At 46.5% G+C, this 9,751-nt stretch overlaps 5 protein-coding genes across 5 annotated transcripts in view; 2 read left to right on the top strand and 3 right to left on the bottom strand.

Annotated features, from left to right (window-relative positions):
* MCYG_00334 (conserved hypothetical protein) overlaps positions 1–407 on the top strand; it is a gene marked incomplete at both ends in the record, with an annotated part of 823 nt that extends 416 nt beyond the window's left edge. Inside the window, one exon of the mRNA XM_002850184.1 lies at positions 323–407. Within this exon, the coding sequence (XP_002850230.1) occupies positions 323–407 (85 nt within the window). The remainder of the gene's footprint in view (positions 1–322) is intronic.
* Positions 408–1,824: 1,417 nt separating this feature from the next.
* MCYG_00333 (uncharacterized protein) lies at positions 1,825–3,083 on the bottom strand (the record flags this gene model as incomplete). Its single annotated transcript, XM_002850183.1, has 3 exons — positions 1,825–2,111; positions 2,170–2,292; positions 2,354–3,083. 3 exons carry the CDS (start codon positions 3,081–3,083, stop codon positions 1,825–1,827), a joined length of 1,140 nt encoding a protein of 379 aa, XP_002850229.1.
* A 548-nt stretch (positions 3,084–3,631) lies between these two features.
* MCYG_00332 (vesicle-fusing ATPase) lies at positions 3,632–6,316 on the bottom strand (the record flags this gene model as incomplete). Its single annotated transcript, XM_002850182.1, has 4 exons — positions 3,632–5,500; positions 5,560–5,872; positions 5,943–6,086; positions 6,156–6,316. 4 exons carry the CDS (start codon positions 6,314–6,316, stop codon positions 3,632–3,634), a joined length of 2,487 nt encoding a protein of 828 aa, XP_002850228.1.
* A 351-nt stretch (positions 6,317–6,667) lies between these two features.
* MCYG_00331 (homocitrate synthase) lies at positions 6,668–7,785 on the top strand (the record flags this gene model as incomplete). Its single annotated transcript, XM_002850181.1, has 2 exons — positions 6,668–6,675; positions 6,735–7,785. 2 exons carry the CDS (start codon positions 6,668–6,670, stop codon positions 7,783–7,785), a joined length of 1,059 nt encoding a protein of 352 aa, XP_002850227.1.
* Positions 7,786–7,913: 128 nt separating this feature from the next.
* On the bottom strand, positions 7,914–9,729 carry MCYG_00330 (S-adenosylmethionine-dependent methyltransferase superfamily domain-containing protein; the record flags this gene model as incomplete). The annotated part of the gene is made up of 4 exons (XM_002850180.1): positions 7,914–8,664; positions 8,719–8,956; positions 9,016–9,429; positions 9,498–9,729. The coding sequence occupies 4 exons, from the start codon at positions 9,727–9,729 to the stop codon at positions 7,914–7,916; spliced, it is 1,635 nt and encodes a 544-aa protein (XP_002850226.1).
* Between the last annotated feature and the right edge of the window lie 22 nt (positions 9,730–9,751).

Here is a 9,751-nt window from a genome sequence, read left to right as displayed (position 1 = left end):
CAGAGCAACTTTGCTGACGGTATCAAGGCCGCAAAGGAGACCAAGGCGGACCTGGAGTGGACCCAAAAACGTGTCGGGTGAGTTTTGCTCAAGATTTTCATTTCTCGCTATCCTATTCTCCTCAACAACGATTTTTGCTCCTTTGCCCCTTATATAAACTGCCCTCCCTGGTAACCACGTCGGTTTCCGCTCCGCCCCGCCCCTGCTATTCCGCCGCCCCGCCGTCCTTGGCAACTGAAGATGTCACCTTCTACAAAAATCGCTGTTTTTCCCACAATTACTTCCAGCGACTGTGAATTCCTGCTAACATACATGTCTGCAGTGCCATGAAGGCAAAGGCCGAATCTGCGCTTCCCAAGGAATACCGCTCTGCATCAAGCAAATACGCTTATCCCGGGGACTACTGAACCCCCTGGATATCCCATTTTAACGACCTCTCAGACTTAACGATTTTCCTTTATTTTTTTGGCGAATAACCCCCTGGCAAAGGAGTACCGGCTGCTTTTTCATCTTCTTCAAACGGGAGGCAAAATTTACAGTTGGTTGGTATTTTGCTCTTATCTCGTGTCGCGGTGGTCAGCTGGATTTTGGATGTCTCAGAGTGCCCATGTCCACCACCCCGCGCTGATTTTACATCTACCCTTATATCCTAATATTTTTCTTTCGTCGGTACCTGTGGGAGGGTATATCTGCGTTTCTCGGCCTGCTACGAATATTCATGTTCATACAGATTGGTGTGATCAAAAATTTATCCGGTTTATATACTTGTTTCATCCCCCCCTTTCCGCGCTGCCTCTTATCTGACACATCACATTTACTCAACATTTATCCGATACTACCGAAGCAGACACTGCGACCGCGACATTGAACGGCCATATTACAGCCTCTTTGGCAAAAATATGGCAGCCCAAAAAAAATAGGTGTAGGTTGGTGTATCAGCTCCCCAGACCACGCCCGCAAGTAACTACCCCCCTCCCCCTCCCGAGCACCCCCAGGTCTCCGCCCCAGGCCTCCGCCCCGCCCCGCCACAGCTTCTGGCGGGAACGAGCTTAAACTAGCCCCTGTTCCTCCAAGCCAAGTCAGGGTAAACAGACAAGGGGCAAGGGAACCTGCAGGCCCGAACTCTTAACGCTATTCCACCTATCATCAGCTGTTATTAGCGCGAGTCGGGCCCATGGATCCCATCTAGACTTGTAATTTTATGTATGCCGTAGTATTGATCCTGCTCCCGTGGCCTGCTCAGGCGCGTGGCGTGTATAAAACAGAACAAGTGACCTGTAATTTTCTACAGTAATAATGGTGTAATATTGATACGTCCTCTATGAAAGTATTATTATTATTATTATGCCAGATTTTGTGCTTGTAATACGAATAATACTTTTTCCCTGGTTCCTTCGGGTGGTATTATTATCGGGATGGGTAGGTGTATATTCATTTTTTTTTTTTGCTCAGTGTAACATCGCACACAACTATAAAAGAGTGGTCTTAGAATATATTATGGGAGATAATAGCTGCTTGCTGTTACTGTTAAAGTATATGCATTATGTCCATGGATGGTATTTAGCCTGGAAAGAAATCATGTCTTTATTGAGCTTGGTTTTTTTAACTCCTTTCCTTAACCACATGTTAATTTCTTATTCCTTTTTCTTCCCCTTTTTTTTGTCTTTAAAAGGGAGTCACTTCCCCAACGATCAATATTTCCCTTAGGTACATCTGTTTTTTGCTCCCATCATTAATCTTGTCGCTTGTTTTCTCCTTAATCTTCTTTCAGTCGCGGTACCTCTCCAACTAAAGTATACCAGACCATCACCATCCCACCACACACTAGCACTGCGCTTTCTCAAGTTCTTTTGGATCATAGAAGATGCGATATGGCGTAGGCGCCAACTTCACGGGCTTCTGACTCTTGGGTGGAATGTCATCGAGAAACGACGGCATGAAGTAGACTCTATCACCAAGAGAGTTGCGAAGTTTTCCGTTGGCGAACATATTCAGAAGCTCACGGGTCATAATTGTGCCGTTCGGAGCATGGTAGTTTCCTTGTTCATCAATATAGTTGGTGCGTTTAGAGGCCTCGTTGGAACCGTCATCCAATGGCTTGGGAATTGGTCCTAGACCCGCGGTTAGTATATTATCAGATACACAGTGGTGGCCTTGTATATGACGTACTTGGTCCACCTACGGGGAAGATAGGACTCCATTTGTTGAGGGGAGGAGCTGCTTCTGGCTCTTCCTTCTTAACTTCACGAGTATCGGACTTGGAGGTAACCTCTGCCTCTTTTTGTGGAACAACTAGACATACATTAACCTCACAGTGTCTGGGCAAAATAACTTCATATATGTATTTACTTACCTTCATTATTTTGGGAGTTATCGATATCCGATTTCTTGTCTGTGCCGGCTTTGGCTACACTATCTTGATCTTTTGGGAAAAGTAAAGCTCCTAGGCCCTCCATATCAAGTGGCTGTCCTGCAATCTTGTTTGGAGTGATAGCTGAAACCTTGGTTTCATTAGGAATGTTGATAGCCTTCTGAGCCTTTTGGTTGTCTCTTGGATTGATAGTGACCCCACCTTCTTCTCCCTCATGTCTTCTCATCACGGGGTACTGACCTCCAGGCATATTGCCTCGTTGGGGACGACGGTTGGTTGTATCATTGAGTCCTCCTGGGACTCCAGGGACAGGGGTTTTTGCCTTGTGCGCTTCCGTTCTTTCCTTTCTGGCCTTGTTCTTACGGGGTTTATGCTTGGGGTCACCGCCAGCAGAGTCTGGAGCTGCAGCATATCTATCCCTCTCTCTAGTAGCTAGAGTCGAGGCAAATGGCTTCGACATTGGAGGGGGCGGCAGTTCAGGGGTGGGAGCGACAGAAGGGACTGCTACAGAGCGTCCTGGCATACCAGAGGAGACATGGCTCTCTGGCTTGTTCCACGACTCAGGGCGCCTTCCAAGGGAGCCATTCCAACGGCGTCCATGTTGGCCTCTGTACTGGGTAGCTTTGCTGGCAAATTTGGCAAATCCCATAGTTGTAGCAAGTTCATTATCTGCAGCATTATCTGCAGCATTGTTGGTGTTATCTCCAGACATAGTGAGCAGCGTCTAGCTGATTACCTGTAGAGGCTTTGCTTTGTAGTGATCGTGAAGAAGCGTAGCTATCTACTTCATGAGATAGAATGAAGGATATGACGAATATATGAAGCAGGACAGGAAAGAAACACCGTAAAATGCGTAAAAATGTGTGTTAAACCGATGTTTTTCTTCTGAAGGTCATTTTTTCTTTCTTGAAAGTTCACTTTCATTTTCACTACCCAAATTGGGAAAGTTTGATTATCAACGTGAAGGGGGGTGGATATCAAGAAATTTTCAAGGCAATATTTCAGGCTAATGAAGAACTAAATGTTCTTTTAATAAGCTGCTCTTGGGGGTAGAAATAGTAGCAGGATATCAAAAAAAAGTTCTTCATTCAATCATAGATAGTAATGGAAAAGATAGATCCAAAGGGATATCCAACGGCAGCGTATCTATAGCCAGATTCAAGCTAAGCAAGACTTGAATTGAATATAAATTACACCGCAAAGAGATAGTAAATATATATGTCGAGTGATAACCCTGTATCTTAGTATGTTCTACCCTCTTTATACATAATTTTGTTCATCCATTGCTCGAGCAATAACAGACGCAAACCGGTTGGCTCTATCGGTGTCTTGCTTCGCGGTACCAACACCAAGTAGTACCTTCTTCACGCCGACCCCAATCTTCTCGCTCTGTGTCAGCTCTCGGATCCGCAACAAGGCGGATTTCACTTCGTCAGGAGTAAGAGTTTGTTCCTGCTGCAAGATGTATGCTAATTCATCGTAAGTGTTGATATTTGGTACAGGGATGTCGGAATTAAACGAGGTGAACACATCAAGTTGCTTCAATATTGAGCGTTCTGTCGTTGTCGCGAGAACTAGCAGGCGGCGGCCGTTAGGGGGTTGTTTCCTGAGGAGCACCATCACTGCCTGGAGAACTGAGTTGCTGAATCGGGGTCCGATAGGGACCCAGTCAATAATTCGCTCAATGTTGTCCATAACAACAACGCTGGTTGGACTCTTATAGGCATCCGTGAACACTTTGTTCATGTGTTGAACCTTAGCCATCTCACTATAACCCACCATATCTTCAGGGCTAATAAGCTTAACGAAGGGGAATCCCGAGTCAATTGCAATTTTAGCGGCGAGGGCAGTCTTCCCACTGCCTGGAGGTCCATGCAGCAATACCGAGAAAAGGGATGTCGTTGACTCCGGATCACGAACTTGTTTGACGAAGAGCTTACCTTCTTCCAGGATTTCATGCACTGCGCGAGAGAAATGGTGAATACCTCCATGAAGACAGGTCTCGAGTTCTTCTTCAGAAACACCAAAGGCAGGTTTTACCTCCTCAAGTGCATTATGGAAGTCCATTCGGTTAACCTTCATGTTGACGATGTCATCACTTATCCCAGCCATTGTTCCCACTTTAACGTGGCGATTGAAGGCAAAGGAAGACGCTGACTTCACCAAACCACTGATCTCGGCGCCTGAGAAATTCTTAGTAAGCGCTGCCAGTTCCTTGATATCAACATCTTTGTCCATTACATCGTTGTCTCGCATTTTCTGGGTATGTATTTTCAAGATTTGGGCTCTGCCGTGTTCATCCGGTAGAGATATTTCCATATGGACTTCCAGTCGCCCGGGGCGGAGTAGGGCGTCATCAATCATATCCATTCTGTTGGTCATACCTATCAACAGGATGTTGTTCAGCTGGTCAACGCCATCGAGCTTTGAGAGAAGTTGGTTGACTACGCTGTCACCAACACCAGTTCCGCCACCAGCACCGCTACCTCTCTGTTTACAGACAGCATCCAATTCGTCGAAGATGATAATGTGTAGTCCACTCTCGTCTCCCTTTTCCCTGTATTCCTTCTCTGCATCGGCAAAGAGTTTTCTAATGTTTTCTTCAGATTGGCCGACGAACTTGTTCAGAACTTCCGGTCCGTTGATAACTTTAGGTTCCCTAGCATTCAACATTTTTCCAATCTGCCTCGCAATCAACGTTTTACCTGTCCCAGGAGGCCCGTACAGCAAAATGCCCTTGACGTGTTGGATACCGAGTTTCTCAACAAGCCCCGGCGGGAAGATACGGGATGCAAAAGCTCTTCGGAAGATGGTGCTAAACTCTGTATCCAAACCGCCAATTCCCATATTCTCAAACTTGAAGTCTGGCTGAACGATTGAATTGGCTGCAGGCCTTCGGTTGGATGCTTTTACATTGATGCCAGTTTTTGCGTCTTTGAAAAAGTTGATTAAGGTATAACCTGTTAGAATGCCTCTAGAGTGAGGATCTGTGGAGGTGGGCGCAGAGGAAGATGTCTTCTCTGTAGTTAAGTCTCCGAGTTGGACCGTCTTCACTGTCAGTAACAGAGGAATGCTCTTATCATCCATGAGTACCTTCTGTCCAGGTGCTAGAATCTGATCCTCAAAGTTCTAACCAATCCACGTCAGCATGGTACAACTACTTGTTCAACTATGGTACCAGTTCCTACCTTAATAAATGTCTGAGCAAGCTGGTCTTGATCATATGGCACTTCTGTTCTCTTCCTTCCAGCAAAGCTGACTTCAATATCCATAGATCCAAGGTATGCCTGGTTTCCTTGACTGAATGCATCATATAATTGTACCTGAACCATATCGGTCAAGGCAACTTGCGCCCATGTCCTTTGTGGGTCAGACATACTGATATGACCCTGGGGGAAACCCTCCATTGGACGAGCGGAGAAGACATATAGCCCATTAACAAGAATTGGGACATCGGTGCCATCACGGGTACGAGGGATGTCGCGGGGGGAAACCGCAACACTATTTCAAGAAAAAAACATTGTTAGATAGAGCTTTATGTCACCAGCAACTAAACAAGATCAGGTCTTACAGATTTCCATATGTGTATGAATTATCCGGGCTTTTGGCAGGGCGTAGAGACCATGTCTGTCCATCGCCACCCTTATCTCCGTATGGTCTAGGAGGCATTGATCTATCGCCTGGCCGACTCATTGGGGATCCCGCATGGCTGCTACTATTCCCGTCATATCTATCAGTCATAACGGTATCACAGTCGCGTAGGAGGGGTGTAGATAAACCATACCCTCCGCTCATAGCTCCAGTTCGGGGGTCTTGTCCATAGCCGCTATCATAACCACCCCGCTGCTGTGGTGGTCCTCGAGGAGGGTAAGAGGCGTCGCCACGAGATGGACTGTTTGATCCGAAGGGACTAGGAACAGACGAATAGTTGTTGCGGTTGAACATGCTGTGAATTACCGGTTATGGTCAACTGTTTGGCGGGGGTTCAACGGTGTAGTATATCGGCCTGGGAGGAAATAAATGGTAATAAATAGAAAATATCTCAAATTCCCGCCCCAGAATTCCACCATGGAAAAATTGTCTTTTATAGCTGAAACGAGTTTGACAAGTGTCAAGATCTCTTCTGCTTCTTCCTGCTTCGCTCCAGGCAGCCTTTGCTACGATGCATGTAGTTAGGAGAAAGGCAGATGTTGTAGCAGTAAAGTTCTGCTTAGTCATCAGTGTCGTCACTGGTTTTTCGTTTTTTCCTTGCTTGACCAACTTGTAAACTGTTAAGTATTGCGGGAAAACAGAAAGATGCCATTGTAAGTATGAAACTATACGCTTATTACGCTGGGGGCTCATGCTGATAGGTTACTTTTAGACATTTGCTTGGAAAGAAGTCATGGAACGTTTACAACAAGGACAATATTGCCAGGGTACGGCGCGATGAAGCTCGCGCAAAAGCTGAAGAGGAGGAAAAGGAAAGGAAGCGACAGGAAGATGAAGCCGAGAAGAGGATAGATATCTTGCGCGGGAAGCTGTTGACCCCCGTGAGTGAGGTAGCAGACAAAAAAGAGCATTCTTCTCGCTCCCGTGAGATATCACATGGCGATAACAGACACAGTAAGAGGAGGAGACTAGCTGGAGAAAATGACACAGATCGTGATATCCGGCTTGCAAAGGAGGAGTCTGGACGAGCATACCAGCGTGTTAAAGATGAGACCTCTCGCCGACATGTTAGTGATGCACCTATCGTCGATAAGTCCGGACATATCAGCCTGTTTCCTGAAGAGCCAGCTAGGAGACACCACTCAGACAAGAATCCTGAAACTGAAGCGGAATTGGCACAGAAAAATCGAGAGTTTGAAGACCAATACACTATGCGATTCTCTAATGCGGCAGGGTATAAGCAAGAACTAACCTCTGCACCCTGGTACTCTTCTTCGATGACGGAAATATCTGCTCATAGTACGGGGATACCTACGACGAATGTCTGGGGCAACGAAGATCCTAGGAGACAAGAAAGGGAGAAAATGAGATTAGCCACCAACGATCCCCTGGCAGCAATGAAGAGAGGTGTGAAGCAATTAAGAGAGGTTGAGAAGGAGAGGACAAAATGGGTGGAAGAGAGGGAGAGAGAGCTGAGAGCTTTAAAGAGGGATGAGAAAGAGAAACGGCGGAGGCGAAGACATAGGAGTAATGGGGATTCGGATGATAGCCTTGATGGGTTTAGGCTGGATGCTGAGCCTGAGAAGGTGGAAAGAAAACGCCATCGAAGCCGTTCTCGAGATCGAGGCCACAGAGGGGAAAGACCACGACATTATGAGCGGTGTCGGAGAAGACATAGTGATAGACGTGAGTCCAGGTCTTGGCCTGAGAAAGAATCTGTTGCTTTGGGTCAAGCGTCAGGGAAACGATACAATGGCATTTGAAAGGAAAAGTCCTTTATATCTATACCCATTCGACACACCTGATCCCAGTATTATTTATCCCCAACTTTTCTCTATACCATAAACCAGAGCGATATTCATCAAATAGCCAGCCCAAAATTTTATCCCACCTACGCCAAAGACCATTTCTGACTTCCAGACTTACCATCTGAATTCCAGCCAATGGTGATATCCAACAACCGCGACTTTTCATCCTTCTTCTGGTACTCGATCGACCCACTAACTACTTGGCCTTTCTTCATTGCGGCGGTAGGGTTTTTCTTCTGGTCGATCAAGAAGAGTCCCTGCTGCCAATGTGTTTCCTGTCCACCGGGGCCAGTAGTGAAAGCTACTATATCACGTTTCTTCATTAACTCTGGTAGTGCGTCTTCTGGAGTTAGCTTGCTATCAGCTGAGGGCATGAATATAATATCAAACCATACAGCCCAGCCATCCAGAGAGTCAATATCATGGGAAAGTGTAACGGTGAATTCCTTCGTGAATATCAGCTCTTTGGCGGTGATGGTGTGCAGCGGCATATAGAGGAAGAGGTCTGATTCAGCAGCCATTATTTCAGGCTTCAGGCTGCGGACGATGGCTTCGTCGTGCACACCTTCGAGCATACTAGACATGTTGAAGCCATAGATTGACTTCCAGAATGTGATATGTTCCTGTACAATGTCTGAGGAAGCAACTGGAGCGATACGTATGGTGGCATGTGAGGGGACCATGAGACCGCCAGGCACGAGGTAGCGGTCGCGCGCCCAGAGAACGGAATCGAACATTGCTTCAAATAGGAGACAGTAGCCCATCCATTCAGAGACGATGATGTCGACCTGCTTCACGGGGAGGATAACTTCTTCAATTTTTCCGCGCAGACATCTATGACATCTTCTTAGCGATTGATCAGAAAATGATACGGACAGGAATACTTACGTGATAACTCCATCGAACCCATTCTCATATACAATCTCACGCGCCTTGCTGATGATGTCTGAGTTGTCCACCGCAATAACCTGCTTTGCACCCGCTTTAGCGCAGAACATGGACAAGATGCCCGTTCCGCAGCCAACATCAAGAACAACTTTGTCTTTGAACAGATGTTTGTTATCATAAATGAAATCACGATACGCATCGGTGCGTATGGAGTCCTTAATCATTGACTCGTGGATTGCTTGTTACTGTTAGTCAAAGCCGTGACACCAGATTAGCACAGGGGCAATAGATCCCTACCATTATAAGCATAAGAGGTAAAGTAACCCTTCTCTGCCTCCTGAAACCGCCGTGAGCTGGAAGCATTCGCCTCTTTACCGTCGTCCTCACCATTGCCTTCTATAGATTGGTTCAGTGCTTTCTGCACCATCTGTTTATATTCTGCAAACTCGCCACGGAGGTTGTTGAGTTCGTTCTCTAGTTCCTTTATCCGGGTTGGATCGGTCATCCTCTCCAACTTGTCTGTAACCTCCAATTGTTCCCCAACAGCTATGTCGTCTAAATTATACAGCAGCGCATCGTCTTCCAGTACAGGTTTGAGATACTTCTCGTCTTCGAACAGGGCGGTGCTGGAGACATCTGGTTTCATGTTGCCGTTCTTGACCTCTGAACGGATATAATTGACCAGTTTGATAGTCCCAAGGAAATCAAGCTCTACGAAGCAATTAGCAACCTATGTACGCTGTGGGCGAGTAGTTAAACAAGTGTAAGTATATACGTACCTAACTCTCTCCGTACGCGTACAAGGTCAAAATCAAACTTCTCCTTGCATTCGTCCAACATTGAACGAGTGTCAGGATAGACCTTATCTGTGAAGAGGCCTACAACGGGCTCGCTCTCTTCTTCAGGCTCTACATCCTCCCATCCATCGTCACGCGTGAGATCGAGGGGCTCTTCAGGCATGGAGTCGTCGCTATCGCTATCCCGGTCGTCGTGGTTGGCTGGAGGACTCATTATGGGCGCCAGACCAAATAAT

This window comes from Microsporum canis, genomic scaffold (genome assembly GCF_000151145.1).
Source record: "Microsporum canis CBS 113480 supercont1.1 genomic scaffold, whole genome shotgun sequence".
Lineage (NCBI taxonomy): Eukaryota > Fungi > Ascomycota > Eurotiomycetes > Onygenales > Arthrodermataceae > Microsporum > Microsporum canis.
Note: the sequence above shows the minus strand (reverse complement) of the source record. Positions and strands in the feature narration are given on the sequence as shown.